The following is a 20,382-nucleotide window of genomic DNA, read 5'->3' as shown; positions in this document are numbered from 1 at the left end:
CTTGAACATTGATACCCCTTCCCATGTTTTCCTCCCACTTTCCCTCCCTGCACCCCTTCCAATCATCTTGCTTTTCCCCTTTCCTTCCCTATTTCAAACAAATAATTTCTTATGAGTGTATTATAGGCATGAAAAAAATCCATGTTTGCCAGTCACTAAGAAGGCTTGCCCTTGATTAGTGTTGTAAGAATTTGTGTTTCACTTAACATTGTTAAGAGAAAACTTAAATGTCTCCATTTCTTAACATCAGCCCTACAACTTATTTCACACCCTAGTGCCTAAATTATCCAAGATTGCTGGGTCTCCTTTCATGGTGTGATTTTTTTTGTTAGTTTTAGTGTAATAAAACTGTGCTCTGATATTTTCAACAATATGATCAATAATGAAATTAGGGTCCATGCCTTGTCATCTTTCATCCAATAAATTAAATTTTATGATAAGAGGAATAGCAGTAATCCTTTTATCATCATTTTTACTCCACATTTATATCATCTTTGAACTTCACATTTTTTCAAATATTTTTATTGAAATTAATAGAAGAGTTACACTCATCAGATAGAAGGTATATTACTTCACAAACATTGGTACCCTTTCTCATGTCGTGGTCCCCATTTCCCCCCCCACCCCTGCCCCTCACCTTGTTTTCCCCCCTTCCCTATCCAATTTCAAATAACCAAATAAACATATATACAATATATCAGATAACAAAGTGAGATACTGTAGCAACATGAGATAACTAAGGGACAGCAAAAGAGATGAGAGATAACATAGTACCTTAAGGACAACAATCACTCATTATCTAGCTTTTGTTTCTATATTCTGGAGGTCCTTTCATTTAGGGTCATACTATATGGCCTTATGTATCTATGTTTTGCTCTATTGTGAATCTCTGCTATGAGAGTCCAAGGTTTCTACTGATTATGAGAAATGAGAGAAACCATTGAGCCTATGTTCCTTTGAGTCTGGCTTACTTCACTTAATATGATTTTTTCCTAAGTCTTTCCATTTCCTTAAAAATGGGGCGATGCCGTTCTTCCGGACAGCAGCATAAAATTTCATTTTGTATAAAGACCACATCTTGTTGATCTACTCATCAACTGAGGTATACTCCACATTTTTGTCAATATAAATTCATTGCACAAAGGGGATTCATTTTGTCTTCTTATATGCATATCACGTACCTCTTCCATCAGACTCACACCAATATCAGCCACAGATGCATTGCTCCAGCTTCATGGTAGAGTATTTTGACCATAAGCGTCCACTTTCATCCACTCTGATCACCTTTATCTTCCAACTACGAACCATACTCTGGAGGGGAACTGTCATAAATACTTGTCATTTATTTTATTATGTGTACATTATTTATTTCAGAGTTTCACCCTTGCATACAGATCATTTTTAATCAGATCAAACCATTATTATATGCATTTTCACAGAGATTAATTACATTGTGACATAACTGGGCTAAGTATCTTTAAATGATTTCTAATTTGATGCATGGATTTTAATTTGATGCATGCTTCTTATTATTTTTCCCACAGACACATGGGGTATTTGTTAAGGCTAGTAATTTAAAAACAAACACATAGGAACTTTCCTTCACTCATACCACAACCAGTACCCATAATACAACTCTCCTTTAAGCACAGTGGGCACAATAAAGAAGTATTTTTGTGAAATGCCCATGCAAAATTGGATGATGAAATAGTAATATGAACATTTCAAATTCATGCTTAAATGGTAAATTAGAGAAGTCAAGTGAAGCCAGAGAAAGCAAAGAAATGGTTCTGTGGTTCAAGTGGTAAAGCGCTAGCCTTGAGCACAAAGAAGCTCAGAGACAGTGTAGGTTCTGATTTCAAGCCCAGGACCAGCCACAAAACCCCCAGGAATCTTAAATTCCCTACCAATAAATATTTAAGGAAACATATTTTCTCCAGCATTCCCTCTATCCTTCCCTCCTCTAATTTTTGTGGTAACGATATTGTTTTCATATTTGTGTTCGCTATAATGATTTAGGTGAAGGCAGAAATGGAATCCAGTTTATTAATGAGTATTATTACAGAGATATGATTAATTAATGATTAATCACACACATTAGCTAAAACCACTTTTTTTTCTGGCTAGTGAACAGAAGAGGACATCAGTGATTCAGTGTACAAGGATCATTTTTCCTTAAAGAAAAAAGGCTCTCACCAATAGGCTCTTCGAGTGGATAAGAGCAAGCCTGGGAGCTTGGCCTAATGGTTAAAGTGCTTGCCTAGCATGCATGAACACCCGGGTTCGATTCCTTGGTCCCACATACATAGAAAAAAGCCGGAAGTCTTGCTGAGGCTCAAGTGGTAGAGCTCTAGCCTTGAGAAAGTCCAAGGACATTGCTCAGGCTCTGAGCTCAAGCCCAGGACTGGCAAAAAAAAAATAAATAAATAGAAAAGAAAGCATAATATATGTATATCTCAAATGCCATGGTGAAAACTCTTAGTAAAATAAGTACACACTGAAAATAAAACAAATAACAGGAAAGTAAAGCAGGGTCTGCTGTGGGCTGAGAGGTTGAGTGTTAGTGTTTCATTGGCATATATGAAAGTAGAATAAGGAAACCTGTTTCTTTAGAAAGAGGAATTTGTTATTCACCTGTTTGAATTGTTTCTTCTATTGTGTTTATGTTAGTTTGCTTAGTAGACATGCTTTCATTTGTGTTTTTATTTTGCCTGTTTAAAAATGTAAAATAAAACAAAAGGTAGGAATGTTTAACCCTGTAATTTAGGCTGCTGATGATTTGGAGATAGGAGGATGGGGGGCTATGGTGAACCAGCATAAAGGTCCAAGACAGTATCTGAAAAGCAAACGAAAGGAAAAAGGATGGGAGTATGGTTCAGGTTGTAGGATATGTGCCTAGCAAGCCAGAGCCCTAGGTTCAATTTTTAGCACTTACAAATCATTGAATAAATAAATAAATAATAAACAAATAAATAAATTAATTTACAAAGCCATCAGCCAAGGGATGCAGCTTCTTGAAACTAAAAAATGAAAGAAAGTGTATGATTCTCCAGAAGAATCAGAAAGCAAATAGTTCTGGTGTCATCCCCTTTTCACATTTATATTTCCCGTGTTTTCCAGAGCACTTTTTATAAAAGTATTATTGGTACTTAAAAAACAATGCAAAACTCCATCCCATGATTTTTGTGATTTTTTTCCTCTTTCAAGTCCTTATCCATGGCATGCATGTAGTTCATGAGACTGAATTTTTACTATTATATCATTTTATATTGTTACAGTAATCATTCCTATGTGGTTATACTCTTTATAGATTAAAAATGAAATGAAGAAGAATTATCTGGTTGATCATGACTTCATTGAGATATTCCTTTTGTTTCCAGTTTTCAATATAATAAATTGACAAACAAATTCATAACAACAGCATAAGTGTGATATTGCTAGCTAAATTAAGATGGCATTGATATTGATTCTATTAACATTATTTCAGTACTGTATGCTTCATTTATAAACCATATAGTCATTATAAAGTATTTATATTTTATAATATTAATGTTTATATATTTTTAGTAGAGGTTGCAGACAAATGGGCAAGGGTACAGTGGATGAACACAGCTATGACTTATACATAAGAATCTTATATGATAGACTTCAAAAAGCCAGAATGATTTTGACTCTTACATTCATAAAAGTTGTAAATGTATGTGGCAAAGTACATTTTTTCATCTGATTTGCACAATTTGCCATGGATACACATACATACATACACACACATTCAGTATCCTGTTGCAGTACACAATTTTAGCTTGTGTGTAAAAGTTGTATTATGATAAATAAGTGCATAGACAAGTAACAAATTGGACAATGACTGGAATTTTTTATTTATTTATTTTTGCTGTTTGCAAGATTTTACTACAGAGCTCAAGGCTGTGTAGACTCATAGTTATGCCTAGGGTGAGTTTGCACTCACAGCCCAAGTTCTAGAGTTACCACTGTGTGTATCCATACCCAATTTAGAAAACTCTTCTTAGTTTTAAATATGTCCACACTTGTAATAGATCCTATTATTTCATATTGATTTCGATTTGAGTCTGATAGAATGTGACAAAATGGATCATTAAGAAGTTTTTGGTACTAGGAGCATGGCTTAGTGCTAGAGTGCTTGCCTTGTGTGCATGAATCCCTGAGCTCAAAAAAAGAAAAGAAAAGAACAGAAAGAAGTTTCTGGATGAATCTGAAGCAACCTGAGAAAAAATAAAATAGCAGCATTCATAGTTAAACACTTTAAAATGTCTACAGTTAATTGTATTCTTTCCTATATTTAGCTTTCAAATGATCAAGAACAAGTTTAATTAACTCTTTAATACTGGTTAGAAGAAAGTTGCCTCAGTATCCCTCTTCTTCAGGAAAATTCAATCACCAGTCATTATGTTGGAGTCACCAACCCTGCCACTTGCATGGCATTTAGTTCTTTTTTTTTTTTTGCCAGTCCTGTCTTGAGCTCAGGGCCTCAGCAATGTCCTTGGGCTCTCTCAAGGCTAGAGTTCTACCACTTGAGCCATAGCATCACTTCTGGCTTTTTTTTTTTAATGTGTGTGGTGCTGAGGAATAAAACCCAGGTCTTCATGCTTGCTAGGCAAGCACTCTACCTAGATCAAACTCCTGGCCCCTAGCATTTCATTCTTTAGCAATCGTATTTAGACAGAGGGGACTCTCACATACTAAAGTCCTGACTACAGGGCAATCCGTTCTTGAACACTTGCTCTAAAGGCAAAAACTTTCCATCAAGGGAGATAAGGAATTCCTGGGAGAGAAAATAAAACTATAAAGACAAGGTCTGTGAATGTTTATGAAAACCTCTTTAAATATCCTTGAACTACAGTCCCCATATTCAGAGCTAGGCTCCTGGCAAATGGGGAGGCCAATCAAAAAGCCTTGCCTCACAACTTCAGTGCCTCTTGCTTTATAGGACTAGAATCAAGGACAAAATAATTTCTCCAAGACTATCAAGGAAATCCTTTAAAAATTCCAACTGGGTTTCTGTGAAGACGTGCTAGGCCTTCAGCGAGAATGGAAGATTTACACTGGTGATGACATTGTTGAGCCAGTTATTGATTTGATATGGAATTATCTGAAGAGTCTTTTTGGGAAGTCCATCACATGTTTAATAGTGAAAATTATATATTACTAGATGATGGGATTGAAATAATTTCCCACAGCTCTCATTAGGATCAGTGAACATTCTAAGGTAAGTAACTAGATAATATTAATACTAAATATTATTTTCATATGTAGCAATCAATATATATCAAACAGTGCACTGTATATTTCATCTGTGCCACATTTTCTTCAAAAGATTGGTAGCAGATATACGACTTTAAACTGGAAGGTAGAAATCGCATTAGTTGAAACAATTGATAGGGTTCAACCCTGTAAACTCCAGGAATGAAAAATAAAATGAAGTAAAATAAAATGTAAATAAATAAATACTTAAATAAATAAAGTATCTGTCTGAGGAAGGTCGGTGCTGCCAGAAAAGTGCACTGTTAGATCTAACCAGAGTGTTATGAGAGCTGCCTATTAGTCCTTTTCCAGGCATTAACTAAATGGAAAAAAGAGGAATAGTGGAGATGTTTCTCACATTATTTAATTTCAGGGCCAAATATTTCTCAAAAATGTATTTTATTGTTATTTCAGAGGTGATATACAGTGGGTCCATAGTTACATGTCAGGTTATAAGTACATTTCTTTATAAACCATGTCACCTCTCTTGCCTCTCTTTTTCTCTCCCATCCCCATCCAAAAGATGCACAGTTCATTTTCCAGTGTCTAATGAGTACCACTTAGTATTCAGTCAGTCTTTGGCCCACTTTTTCTGTCTCCTCTGACCCCCCAAAGACAAAACTAACAAGAAATAAAAAGAGACAATAATACCAGCAACAACAATAGCAACAGCAACAACAATTTTGTTTGCATTTCTTGGAGTTCATTTGGATAAATATCACTTTACATGATCATTTGCACATAACTATTGAGCCTCTATGATCTGCTGCTATGAGTAGCCTCCTTTGGTCTTATTGTATGAATGTCTAGAAATCTGTATAAGTTATCATGGCCCGGAGTAATTTCTATTTAACCATCCAGTGTACTTACTTACAGATTTATGGGAATGTTCCATTGTTTCCTATGCTGTCAGTTCTGTGTAGCTTCTGAGAGCACACATAGTTATGACAATAAATGAAAGCTTCTGTGTATGTGATTCTAACTCTATCTTGCATGTGTTCAGATAACAAATTTCACAGTAATCCTTGAGGCTCCAATCTAATCTTTATGAATAGATGTTAAAAATGGAATGTGAACTGCCAAGAAATATGCCCAAATTAAGAGATGACATAACTGGAGTCTAATCTATTATTTTTGATTCTCAGAATTATATAAATCAACACTACTGACCTTGCTTTCAGTTAGCAGCGGAGTCCAGAAGCCTATACTTTATAAAGTATTAAGAATAGAAAACTTGAGTCTATCAGGGATGGAAAATCGAGGGCAGACAATAATAAAGGAACTCTTCCAAGTAGGCATATTTTTATTTTCTATTTGTACAATGATAAGTTACCTCCTAAAATATTGCCTCTGAGAAATTAAGGCAATTTAATTTATTATGATTATGTAAAAATCAGATTTTATTTGTCCTAAAATTTTTCAACATAATTTAAGTGTAGACATGAAGGCAAATGATCTAGATGTCAATAAAGTTTGAGAATCCAAATGAGGAAAATAAGTGAGAATTAAAAATAACTTTATTTGTATCTTCATTATGGCAGTTGCCATTCAGGGCAGGATCCTTAACTTCTCTGGGCTTGTGTAATTAATTAAATGTCCAAAAGTGATACCATTAATGACATACCCTTTTCAGTGAGGGTAAACTCAGCAAGGGTCTGTGGTAACTCAGAACATCATCAGTGTTAAGGGAATGACTAATATTAATACATCATTCGCTTAGTTCATTCTCTCAACTGTGTGAATTATTTCTCATTTTTTAAAGGAAAGGATTTGGTATCATCCCATAATAAGAAAAAAAACCTGTCATTTTTTAATGGTTGGGTATTATAAAGCCACCTCATAGAGTCCTCATGTATTGTGAATTATGTAGAGTGCCTTTTTGATTGTTTCAATATATTCTCCTTGCTATTGTCCTGGCATTTTTTATATTGCTTCCTATAAACACTTCCCAGCAGGTGTCTTGGCTTCTACATTTCATAAACCTTACTACTTCAGTCAAGACACAGAAAACTGTTCACTCAAGGGTTTTCCAGGAGTCTTTTCCCCTCATATATGTTATATGTATATATAGACATATATATGTATATAACACATAATATACGTATACATACATACACATGTACATGTATGTATAGATATGTAGATATACTGTCTGTAGTTATTGACGGTTGCATTTTTTGACTCCCGATTTCCTAATAATAAAGGGCAACTTTCTTTAACTATGAAATGATGGCTGTCCTTACTTGTTTCTGATGACTTAGCTGCAGTGGGGTGGGGGTGGGGGTTGCAGGGGTGTGGCATCTCCTGCTTCAAATTTAGTTCTGGATCTCCAGTACTCAGACAACAAAGTGTGCTCAAATTGGCCTGAACCTTGCATAACTCAGAAGTTCCTCCAATATATTCTCTTGGTAGAATCCTCTTCATCCAAGAGACAGTTGGTGCAATCTTTAAGAATTCAGAAGATGAACCTTTTTGCCTCTCAAAATAATAAGCCAAAGATGAGTAAAGTCCCTTACTTAGATTTCACCACCTAGTGAAATGCAGGCATTTCTTAGTTATTAGAATGGAGATGCCAAATAAATTCAAAATTATATATATATATATGTATGTATGTTTTTCAGGTACTGTAAATGCCTTCCTCATTAAATACATGGAGAACAGGAACAATGTGACCGAGTTTTTTCTCCTGGGCCTCACAGAAAACCCAAAGATGCAGAAGACCATCTTTGTTCTCTTTCTGCTCATCTACGTTGTCTCTGTGGCGGGAAATGTGCTGATCGTGGTGACCATCACCACAAGCCCACTGCTGGAGTCTCCTATGTACTTCTTCCTGGCTTACCTCTCTTTCATCGATGCTTGCTATTCTTCTGTCAGTACCCCTAAACTGATTGTAGACTCCCTCCACGACACGAAGACCATCTTATTCGCTGGATGCATGATTCAAGTCTTTGGGGAACATTTTTTTGGAGGAGCTGAGGTCATCCTGCTCACGGTCATGGCCTACGACCGCTATGTGGCCATCTGCAAGCCCCTGCACTACACCAGCATCATGAGCCGGCACCTGTGCAGTCTTCTGATAGGTGTGTCCTGGGGGGGAGGCTTTCTTCACGGAGCCATACAGCTCCTGTTCATCGTCTGGTTGCCCTTCTGTGGTCCAAATGTCATCGATCACTTCATGTGTGATCTGAACCCTTTGCTCAGTCTGGTCTGCATGGATACTCACACGCTGGGACTCTTCGTGGCTGCCAACAGTGGCTTCATCTGTCTGTTAAATTTCCTCCTTCTGCTGGTCTCCTACGTGGTCATCCTGCGCTCCGTGAGGAACCACAGCTCGGAGGGGAGGCGCAAAGCCCTCTCCACCTGTATCTCCCACATCACAGTGGTTGTCTTGTACTTCGTGCCCTGTGTGTTTGTGTACCTGAGACCCGCCACTACTTTAGCCATTGATAAGGCAGTAGCTGTCTTCTACACCATGATAACGCCCATGCTAAATCCCTTGATCTATACCTTGAGGAACGACCAGATGAAAAATGCCATTAAGAAAATGCTTCAGACCAAAGTTCTCCCCGCTAAACAATGAGTGTGTCAAATGTCAAACACTCACACAACTGAGTAAAGGATTAAAAACATAGTTGAGATGATCTTATCAAAGAATAGTTGTGTACCAAAGGGAATGAAACTACAATTGTAATTCTGCATAGATTAGATCCTATATACATAGATTCCATATTGAAAGAGGCAGAAGGGATGCAGATCTTGAACACCCTGCATGACAATTGCTATCTTGGAAAATTCTAAAAATTCATGAATTACTTTTGCCAGTTTATCGATGCATGTGGACTCATATGCTTTTCTATCGGTAAATTATCTATTAAATGTTGATATTGAGTAACCGTCTCTTTAATGGTCCAAATATGTAAGTACTGTGCATATCCTACTACATCATCTTACCTGGGAAAAACACATTGAGGGGAAATTATCAAAACAGAGACAGTTATGAGCTGTGAGGGACATTATGACTGATTTTGACATGATTTTGGTTACAACTGATTATGACAGAACCCAGCACTCCTCATATTTTTGCCAAATGATTATATGCAAATAAAACTGTACTCATTTTCATTGCTTTTGGCATAAGGACTGTACTAGGCACATTATATAGGCTAGTTGATTGTTTATATCCAAAATTCAATAAACTTTATTATCTATTATTATTTTATAGCTCAAAATAGATGATCATAATTTACAGTAATATGAAAATGCCAATGTACCAACTTGTCATGTAACCTTTGCTCAGCAAATAACAACTGTGTTGATTTTACTAAAATTAATGTTATATTTGCCATGTTCATTCTCTATCTAATCAATAGAGTACACTTTTTTGTCAGTTGTGGCATGAACTCTGTACTTGGGCACTATCCCTGAGCAGAAAGATCCTGTAGGTATTATGATATATGAAATGAGTAAGGCAAGCATAGAGCAATACTATCTGATCTAGTGCAATAAAAAGATGTCAGATCAGACAGCCATGCCCACTCATTCTTTTCTAGGAGACACTAAGTCAAAAGTAATACATATCATAACTCTGGTTGTGAAACCACCATAATAAGTTAAGAAGCACCTGCATGAAGTCACATAGAAGCCAGTAGGTAAATTGATACCACCCACTCTCCATAGTGTCTTCTCTGATGTAACAGAGTGAAATCCTTAGAAAACTCTTGGAATCATTCTACTCTCTGGGAACAGGAAGAAAAAACTAGAATCCATATCCAAGGGGAATATGGTGGGGAAAATTTCCCAAAGGAATACATTCTGTTTTTTTAAAAAATATAATTTAATTTACGGAAATAGTACCGTATTGGGTTGCTCTGTTACCATCTATCATATTGCATCTGTGTGGAACAGACAGAAGAGGAGCCCAATCTTGCAAATTCCCTCTAGAGGAAAACTTTATAAAGCATTACTCCAAATACAAGGGCTTAGAAGGCTTCTGGGACTCTGGGTCCTAACCCATCTGAGAACACAGAGGAATCATCATATTCCGGGGCAATGAAAAATGAACAGAGAAGTGTGAACACGCAAAGAATGGAATACTTTGCATAAAGGAAGGGATCAATGAATCATTAGTTCAATAATATGACTTTTCACAGGGGTTCTAAAAAGAATGATTTTTATGTGCAGGGGAGGAAAACACACACACACACACACACACACACACACACATACACACACACACACACACACACACACTCCATAGACAGTTGAGGCATTCCGCAAAACTCAAATCGAGGTAATCACTAACAATCTTCCATTAATTTCAAGGCAGAACAGATGGCTTAGAGAAATGTCTGCTTTGTCAAGTGCAAAGATTTCAAGAAAAGAAAAATTCACCCCATTTGTTAGGAAATGGAAAGACTTAGAAAAAAATCACATTAAGTGAAGTAAGCCAGACTCAAAGGAACTTAGGCTCAATGGTTTCTATCCTTTGTCATAATCAGTAGAAACCTTGGGCTCTCATAGCAGAGATTTGCAATAGAGCAAAACCTAGATACATAAGGCCATATAGTATGATGCTAAATGAAAGGACCTCTAGGATATAGAAATAAAAGCCATATAATGAGTGATTGTTGTCCTTAATGTACTGTTATCTCTCATCTCTTTTGCTGTTCCTTAGTTATCACATATTGTTACAGTATCTCACTTTGTTATCTGATATATTGGATATATTTGTATTTGGTTATTTGAAATTGGATAGGGAATGGGGGAAAACAGGACGAGGGGTGGGGGCTGGGGGGAGGGAAGTGGGGACCAAGACATGAGAAAGGGTATCAATGTATGTGAATTAATGCACTTTCTATCTGGCGAATATAATGTAACCCTTCTATTAATCACAATAAAAATATATGAAAAAAGGCATACAGTAAGTTGTATGTATCCATGTATCCACGGATGCACAGTCCAATGATAGGAACAAAATAATGTTTCAACAAACTGATACTATGCAGAGATAGGACAAAATCAAGAAATTCAAAAGAAGCACCCTAAAGGTATTCAAAGTGATCAGGTACATGGTACATGAAAAAAAGAGAGACTTTTAAGAGAGAGTTAGAAAATATTAAAGGACTAAAGAAAAAATGCTGTAAATATGACCATGGTATCTGAATTGAAAGCTTTATTAGTGGGGTTCAACATACTTGAATATTGCAGAAGAGTCAGACAACCTCAAAATAGTCCACTTAATTATCCAGTCAGAGAGAAAATGTTGAAAAAATGAATTAAAGGGGTAAAGAAATTATTAGAAAATTATGGCAGAAGATGCCAGAATAAACAATAGTTTTAGAAAAAGAATTACACAGTGTGGACAAAAGCATGAGAAGAGGCAGCAATGTCTGTTAAGTAATGCACCTTCTATCTGGTGAATATAATGTTACCCTTCTATTAATTATAATAAAAATATATTTTAAAGGAATAGTTACACAATGTATATTTCAACAACTAGACAAATTTTATATATAGTAACTCACTGAATATGTGACAAACTAAATTGAATTACCAATATTATACTATAAGTTCTCAGGAACATACAAAGTAAGTTTTATGTTTAGAACATTTGTGATAGAGCAATAGTGCTCCGACTTTAGTTCCAAAATAACTGTCTTATATTAGCATAATTAGCTGTCATATTGAGTGTACTTTATTCTGACTTCTTATCTTTTAAATAATTGAGTGTATTCTTCCAGGAATTCTAAATCACAATGACCTAGTAATCTGTCTGACATTCAGACAGTTGAATTAAAGTTCTCAGTTAGTTTGACATTTTTCTCAACAGTAGCATAAAATTATAGCAGGGGCAAAATATTAAAGAGATACAATGCCAGTATTTTCATATCTAATCAATGGACACATGGAATATCAATATGACTTTAGACTGTGGATTTAAACATAGATCTATTACCTCATTCAATGTTTTTCATATTCTCTTGCCTCACACAATGTTTTTCATATTTCCGATCTGTATTTTTTCACTTTCATGTGTTATTGTAATCTTTGGGATGAAGTCATGTGAAACAATTCACATTAGAAGACAGGTAATGTTCCTCTAATCTTGTTGCATAGTTAGTTTTGTTGCTCACATTCTGATTTGTTGTTGTTGTTTTTGTTTTTTGCTTTGTCTGTCCGGGTGCTTGTATTCAGGGTTTGGGCTAGCGCTTTACAAATTGAGCTACAGAACCACTTCTGTTATTTGAATTGTTTTTATTTTTCTTAAAATTTTCAGAGTTGTTTATTGGAGATAAGAGTCTCATAAACATTTCTTCCCTTGTCTAGCTTCAAACTGTGATCCTTAGATCTCAGCCTCCTGTGTAGGCATGTGCCTCATTCTCTTCTGCTTTGGCCTTCCCAGGTCCTTTCAGTAGACCTGTTTCCCATTGCATAATGCTTATCACTGTGTGTGTGTGTGTGTGTGTGTGTGTGTGTGTGTGTGTGTGTGTGTGTGTATGTGTGTGTGTGTGTTTGTGTGTGTTTTAGTACTGCTTTTCTTTGTCTCATTAGAAGATGATCTAATTTAATCTTGCAATTCTTATCCAATGCTCATTATTTTATTAGGCAAAGTTATTAGTAAAAAGATCTCTTTCCTATGTGCTTTTTCTTTCTAGTCACTTAATGTTCAAATTAAACCTTTTAGTTGAAATAATTGCCTGCCTCTGCCCTTCAATAAAGGCAAATTGAAAATAATATTCTCACATCCCACACATGCTTCTCAATTGGGAAAGATGACATACTTTAGGGAATGACTTGTTTAAACTCCCGCAGTTGACATCATTCTCATTAAATATACCTCTGAGGAAAGTGAAAAGAAAAGAAAAGCCAGTCAAAAACCCCTCGAGGATGGATTTCAGATGATGATGAATGGATCTTGAACCAACTGAAATCAAACTTCTGGATAAGATAAAAACGATTCAGATCTCAGAATACTCATATCTCAACTTAGGAGCATTCTCGTCATGTTCAATTGAGTAAGTGTCTTGAATTACTTTTGGGAGGAAAATGGGCAGTTGAATATCTTATCCCTTCATACGCTGGTGATATCACATTATGGTTCTCATAGTTGCATGCTGTTGATGGGATTCATGTTATAATGTGTATCGGGTTGAGGTGTGCATGCATTACAGCCCAACCTGAGAAAGTAGAAGTAAAAGCTATGCAAAAGCTATGCAAAGTAGCTCCTGAAGCTCATGGACCCAGCTAGGTAAGGACTCTGATACAGAGAGATATTAGAGAGAATGAAATAGAATAATATTCTACTTAGTGGTCATCCAAGAGATGCTTCATGGGATACTGATGTTGCCATGAACATAAATAGGAGGCAGACATCTTATTTCTACAGCAGTTAGGTATAGAATAGTATGGGGGCATGGTTGGCGTGGAATGATAGGAAGTTTCTTGATTCTGTGATGTTGCTTCATGTTACTGTGTATATCACATATACCTTGATCAATGCCACCCCTTTCAATATTCTCACCCATCCCTTCCCTCCTATCCATTTCCTCATGCCTTTTCATTTTGTAGGACATACATATGATTCTTGACTGCATTATTATTTTGTTTGCTAGAACCTTCTCAAAGTATTTACTTGGAAAACATCCAACTCAGCAAGTGTACCTTTAAGTTGTTGGCAGTGTGATGGTGTATTAATTATTTAAAGAGTGCTGAGTTCCACCACTATGTCTAGAGCTGACTCATCCTTCCATTTAAACCTTTGTTTTATGCTGCCTCAAAAATATTACTATGCCTCCTGTTCTTAGCAAAAGAGAGTTGTGATGGCTCAGTGATATGACAAGATGAATTATACTCTCCTGAGATAAAGGTTTTACAACTTTATTTTTAATGTACCATGCCAACAAAAACCTTGCAAATATTTGTCCATGTGTATTCTTGGCCAGATCAGATCTTCCATGTTTTTTGCCAAGAAACAGTTTGCCTTTTTAAAGGATATAAATATTATATTTTGAATATTTAGTCTTCTAAATACAATTCATTTATATGCATATGTCTGTGACATATGGGTTTTTGGTAATGGATATTTTATGTAAGCATACAGAATTCAAATCCAACTTACATCTTAGAGGAAATTGTATATGCTTCATGTTAACTAATATTTCATTAAATTAACTAATGTCTTTATTTTCCATGATAGAATTTCTGATTGCTTTCTAAGTATTGTTGGCATTATCTGATTATGATGGACCCATGAGAGACTGAATTGGCGGATTCAATGTCTACCTGCAGGTATTCTAGATTTTTGAAATCACTCTGTAAAACATTGAAGGCACTCAAAAATCCCACAAAAATATGTGAAATATATTCTTCAATGGAATTAGTTGAAGAATTTCATCTTAATTCAATAGGTACAAAAGCTATCCAACTGGAATTTAAATGTGTGTATGGAAATATGCAAAAATCAAGCATATTTCTATACACTTACTCATTTAATAAGAATTCTAAAAGATCAGCTATTTTGCTTCGTTCCATGACTAAAGATATATAATCAAGCACCAACTTTGGTATTCTTTTAGCATTTTGTTCTTCTTTTCTCATTGACAGGTTATTCCCAGCTTACGATTTTTCCAATCTTAAATGAAAGGATGCCTCAAAACCATAGTGTCACTGAGTTTATATTGCTGGGGTTGACACAGGATCCCCTGAGACAGAAGTTGGTGGTACTCATTTTCTTCGTTTTCTACGGAGGGACTATCGTGGGAAATGCACTCATTATGGTGACCATCACGTTCAGCCCAGCACTTGGCAGCCCCATGTACTTTTTCTTGTTCTACCTGTCTCTCTCTGACTCCTGCTTTTCAACAACCATGGCCCCGAGACTCATCATAGATTCCCTCTCTGCAAAGAAAGTCATCTCCTACAACGAGTGCATGACCCAAGTCTTTTCACTGCATCTATTTGGCAGCTTGGAGATCTTTGTCCTCATCTTCATGGCTGCGGATCGCTATGTGGCCATCTGTAAGCCCTTGCACTATCCAGCCATCATGAGAAGGCAGGTCTGCGTCATCTTGATGGTCTTTGCCTGGATCGGGTCTTTTGTACATGGCACTACCCAGATTATCCTGCTCTTGAGACTGCCCTTTTGTGGACCCAGTTTGATTGACCATTACTGCTGTGATTTGCAGCCCTTGTTGAAGCTTGCCTGCACGGATACATACGTGGTCAACCTGCTGTTTGTGTCTAATAGTGGGGCCCTTTGCTCCTTCAGTTTCATTGTTTTGATGATCTCATACATTGTCATCTTGCGCTCATTGAGAAATCACAGTGCAGAAGGGAGGAAGAAAGCTCTGTCCACTTGCACGTCTCACATCATTGTAGCAGTACTATTATTTGGCCCCTGTATATTCATATACACACGTCCTCCAACTACTTTGCCCATAGACAAGATGGTGTCAGTGTTTTATACCATCGGAACACCCTTTCTTAACCCACTTGTGTACACTCTGAGGAATGCAGAAGTGAAGAATGCCATGAGAAGGATCTGGTATAGTAAAACAATGACTAAGTAAGTGTATGTATCAATTATAATTATGACAAATCTGTGTTTATTCCAAGCTATCCTACACAACTTCTGAGGAATGGATGCATGCACAGTGAATTTTACCAAAAGGGCTAGGAAAGAAATAGCATACATTTATGATGATACATTTATGATGATCTCTTTCAGAAGACTAAATTATTTTTGACATAAAAATTCAATTGATGGACTGGGCCAGTGGTAGAATGCTTGTAGCATGCATGAAGACCTGGATTTAACTCTTCTGTACCACACACACAGAAAAAGCCAGAAGTGGTGCTCTGGCTCAAATGGTAAAGTGCTAGCCTTGAGAAAGCTCAAGGACAGTGCTCAGACCCTGAGTTCAAACTTCAGGACTGGCATTTTGAAAAAATTCTATTGATTAATTCTGAAAGACTAGAATTCTGAAAGACTAATATACAAATAGTCACAAAGTTATTCTATAAGAGATAATTAGATGAAGGTCTGATGAATACAAATGAAAAACACCCCTCCAAAATATCAGTAAATTCAAACCCTCAGCATTGAAAAATTATATAATAATATTAAGTTATGTGTATATATACAAAACTAGTTCAATATTTTAAAAACTCAAATGTAATTACTTGTAGAAAATGACAAGGCTTTATAATGCAAATTCTGATTAAACTCATAATAGATGGGTGCTTTGCCAAAGAGAAATGCAAGTAGAATGGGATAAAAATAATTTTCTTCAAATAGTGCTGCAACAAGTGGACTTCCACAAGCAAAAGAAATATATTCTAGAGAGAAACTACATTCTTTGCAAAAAGTTAACTGAATTTGTGCCATAGAATTTAATGTACAGTTTAAAACGTGGCACTAGAATATAGGAAAATTTCTATATTTCTTTTTTCCACATATTTTTTATTATAGTTAAAAGAAGGGTTACATTTATTCACCAAATAGAAGGTGCATTACTTAAAAAACATGGATCCCCTTTCTCATGTCTTGGTCCCCATTTCCCTTCCCCCACCATTGCTCCTCATCTTGTTTTCCCCCCTTCCCTATCCTATTTCAAATAACCAAATAAGCATATATACAATATATCAGATAACAAGGTGAAATACTGTAACAATATGAGATAACCAAGGGACAGCAAAAGAGATGAGAAATAACATAGTTAATTAAGGACAACAATCACACATTATATGGCTTTTGTTCTCTATATCCTGTTGAGTGTCATACTATGGCCTATGTATCTAGGTTTTGTTTCCTATATTTCTTTCTATAGGATTTGGATATCTTAGACAAAACACACAGGGTAAAAAAATCTATGAAAGGAATAGTTTGTAAGCTTGATTTCATTACAAGTAAAATATGTTTTTCTCCTGTGAAAAGTTGTAAGAATGTAAGAAGAAAATGAGGTATTAATTAGAAGTAATATTTGAAGATGGCCGGTAAAGAACTATTACCATACACACATGAAAAAGTCTTGAAGCTCAACATTAAAGAAATAATCAGTCTGATTAAAAATGGCCTAAACTGTGAATAGACACCCCACTGAAGAAGAGAAACACAGGAAAATGATGTTTAAAGAGTCTTAGTAATTGTTCCCCCACAGAAAAACAATTTTCCTTCTAAAGTGAACTTGTATTAGTTGAATGTGTTTAGACTGCTTAGTCTCTTTTTATTTCATCTTTGTTATCTCAGTTTTAGTATTTTCTCTCAGGACAATGAGGTAAAGACAAAGTCCCTTAGGTTCTGTATTTCTGTATTCCTAATCATCTGTTGGCTCTGTAAAAATTGGTTTTTCCAGATGGAGAACTCCTGATTGAGATTCCCAAACCCCCTCACCTATATTTTGAATGGCTTACAACTTTCTTCTCACCTACAGTTCTTCTACTGACTAATTCTTCCATAGCCTCATGGAGGGTCCTTAAGTATGCAGTATATCACTTTTGTTTTAGTGCTGTCAATGTTTTCTCTTTGTCTTTAAATTTTGGCAACACGATTTTCATAAAATTTAGTAGATATTTCTTGGTTGGCTAAAAGCCAGTGACTCTACCTCATGGAGTTTTGCAACTCATGGAACTTCTGACTCTGCTCTGCTCTTGATAGATACTCTAAGATGAAGTAGGAGCCATATGCTTAGTAAATGCTTTCAATTCTGGGATGCATTATTCATACTCTTGTTTGCTCATTAGAGAAATCTGCTTGAGAGATTCTCTCTTGGTACAGAGCTTACAAAGAGGGAGGAGAAGGAATCAAGGGCAAGGTGAGATGGCTTTTCCTGCTCATTTCAGTGGAGGCATTGAAATGAAATTAAACTAAATTATTCAATGCAATTAAATTATTTAGTGGGTGCTACAATTTCTCTAATGGAGTCTGAAGTTCTCATGACAGTATTTAACTGTGAATATCATTTTTCTTATGAAATTAAGTGGACTGGAACCATCAAATATATTTCTGTATAATCTAGCATTTTGCAGTTTGATAATTTTCTTGGCTTTTTATTCCCTTTTGGGAGATTTTTATTAATGTACATTATTTGTACAAGGTTTGGTTTCATGGTCAAATTTCCATATAGGCCCCTCTTGATTCTCAGTGGACTTTACTCAACCTTACTATTTTAATTACTACTTCTTAGTAAATTTTCTTATTATACTCATCACCTAATTTATGTAACTGTAACCAACTCTGCAATAAAACCAGTTCTATATACAATTCACATGTCAGAAAATTATATTCTGTACTAGACATTTTAGTTTGTCTGTTTCACAGTTCATTGAATTCCAAATAGACTTCACCACATCATTATTAGTTCTAAACTTCTCAGTCTGTGACCACTTCTCAGCCAATTGAATTATATTTCAACATCACCACTTCTTAGTTGTTCTTGGTTCAGTTTTGGCTAGTGTAAGGAAAATGTGTGGCAGAGCGCTAAGAAGCCTACAATAACATACATTAATTCAGACCTTGTTGAACTCGAAGTACATAATCTGAAAAATCTGCTTAAGTTTTTGAATTTGTTTTCTCTTATGTGTGATGGCATGGCCAATATGTAACTAGTCAAATATTTATATGAATTAAAATATTAGTTATGTAACATTATAAACAGAATCTAGTGCATAAAATAGACAACAGAAAAATAAAAAATTATTTCAACAAAAATATATTCCTAAAATAAGGGAAGGGGTAACACTTCAAAAACAAATGTACTTATCATCTGAAATATGGAACTGTAACTCCTTTGTACAGCACCCTTGAAGTAAAATTTAAATTAAAAATGACTTTTGAAAAATGAATATCATGGGGCCAGGAGTTTGGCCTAGTGGTAGAGTGCTTGCCTATTATGCACAAAGACCCAGGTTCGATTCCTTGGTACAACATACATAGAAAGCCAGAAGTGGTGCTGTGGCTCAAGTGGTAGATTGCCTACCTTGAAAAGGCCCAAGGAAAGTCAGGCACAGTGGCTCACACCTGTAATCCTAGCTACTCAGGAGACTAAGACGATGATGGTTCAAAGCCAGCTGGGGCACTAAAGACTGTGAGATTCTTATCTCCAATTAATCACTAGAAATGGGGAAATGGGGCTCTTGCTAAGAAATAGGGTGGTAGCCTTGAGCCGAAGAACTAAAGGGCAGCTCCCAGGCCCACGGTTCAAGCACCATGTCCTACACAAAAAAGAAAAAGAAAAAGAAAAAGTTCAAGGACAGTGCTCAGCCCCTGAATTCAAGCCTCAGGACTTATGCTTACTTTTGTAGAGTGGGTTGTTTAAATCCCAGAAAGCAAAGCCTCCTGTTTTAGAATACAAAAGCTTCCAATAGGCCTGCCATTGAGGGCCCTAGGAAATTATGTTTCCTGGTATAGAATGGGCTGCCATGCAGACCATTCATTAGAATTGCTAATGATTTATTTCCTTTTTTCCAAAGGACGTTATTTTTCCCCCTTATCTTTGTTCTCTTCCAATCTCTTGATTGTCAATGTATCTGTCAAGTGTCTGAGACACCCTCTTTAAGAGTTTTGGTTGTTTCAAGGAAGATGGATCTGCTGTTTTCTTGGAGTTGCCATGTTAGTGACTTCCATATTAGTAAAGGGAAAATAGTAGGGAATAATACTGTCTAGGATTCTAATAACCTTCTATCATTATGTCTTAAAATATTCCCCCTGGAAAAGAGAGAGAGAGACAGAGAGAGATTTAGTGCTCTGTGAAGAGGGCGCTAAGATAAAGGCACAGGCATACATGACATTTATGCACAGTCTTCGGACAGGTAAGGGAGAGATTACTGCTCTTATTGTAGACAAAGAGGCCTCACTATTGAGTTTCTCTAGTTCATTTCTGTAAATTGTGTCTCATCATTATACTATTCCATGCATTCCTGAAAGGCATAGAACAAAGGCTTGAGATCACTGCTAGCATCAGAAATAAATGAGAGTAAAACACTGTCTTCTTGGACTTCACTTAATGCTGTATGAGCAGCAAGGGTATGAATGCATTGATTGTTGTGTGGGAAAGGAAGGGTTCATTTGTTACTTTAGACCTACTTAACATGTAGTTGGATGGC

General features: G+C 36.0%; 2 protein-coding genes across 2 annotated transcripts; both read left to right on the top strand.

Moving 5' to 3' along the window:
* The first annotated feature begins 7,924 nt into the window (after window positions 1-7,924).
* On the top strand, window positions 7,925-8,860 carry LOC150052823 (olfactory receptor 4C13-like). The gene has a single exon (XM_090347676.1). It carries the CDS (start codon window positions 7,931-7,933, stop codon window positions 8,858-8,860), a length of 930 nt encoding a protein of 309 aa, XP_090203802.1. The 5' UTR covers window positions 7,925-7,930.
* A 6,064-nt stretch (window positions 8,861-14,924) lies between these two features.
* LOC150052822 (olfactory receptor 4C11-like) lies at window positions 14,925-15,848 on the top strand. The gene has a single exon (XM_090348878.1). The coding sequence runs from the start codon at window positions 14,925-14,927 to the stop codon at window positions 15,846-15,848; it is 924 nt and encodes a 307-aa protein (XP_090205004.1).
* Window positions 15,849-20,382: the final 4,534 nt, after the last annotated feature.

This window comes from Megascapheus bottae, chromosome 16 (genome assembly GCF_031878675.1).
Source record: "Megascapheus bottae isolate mThoBot1 chromosome 16, mThoBot2.hap1, whole genome shotgun sequence".
Taxonomy (NCBI): Eukaryota; Metazoa; Chordata; class Mammalia; order Rodentia; family Geomyidae; genus Megascapheus; species Megascapheus bottae.
This window is presented reverse-complemented; position numbering and strand designations above follow the sequence as displayed.

Coding starts and splice junctions, on each gene's coding strand:
- LOC150052823 (XM_090347676.1), top strand. CDS start 7,931: ATGGAGAACAGGAACAATGTGACCGAGTTTTTTCTCCTGGGCCTCACA.
- LOC150052822 (XM_090348878.1), top strand. CDS start 14,925: ATGCCTCAAAACCATAGTGTCACTGAGTTTATATTGCTGGGGTTGACA.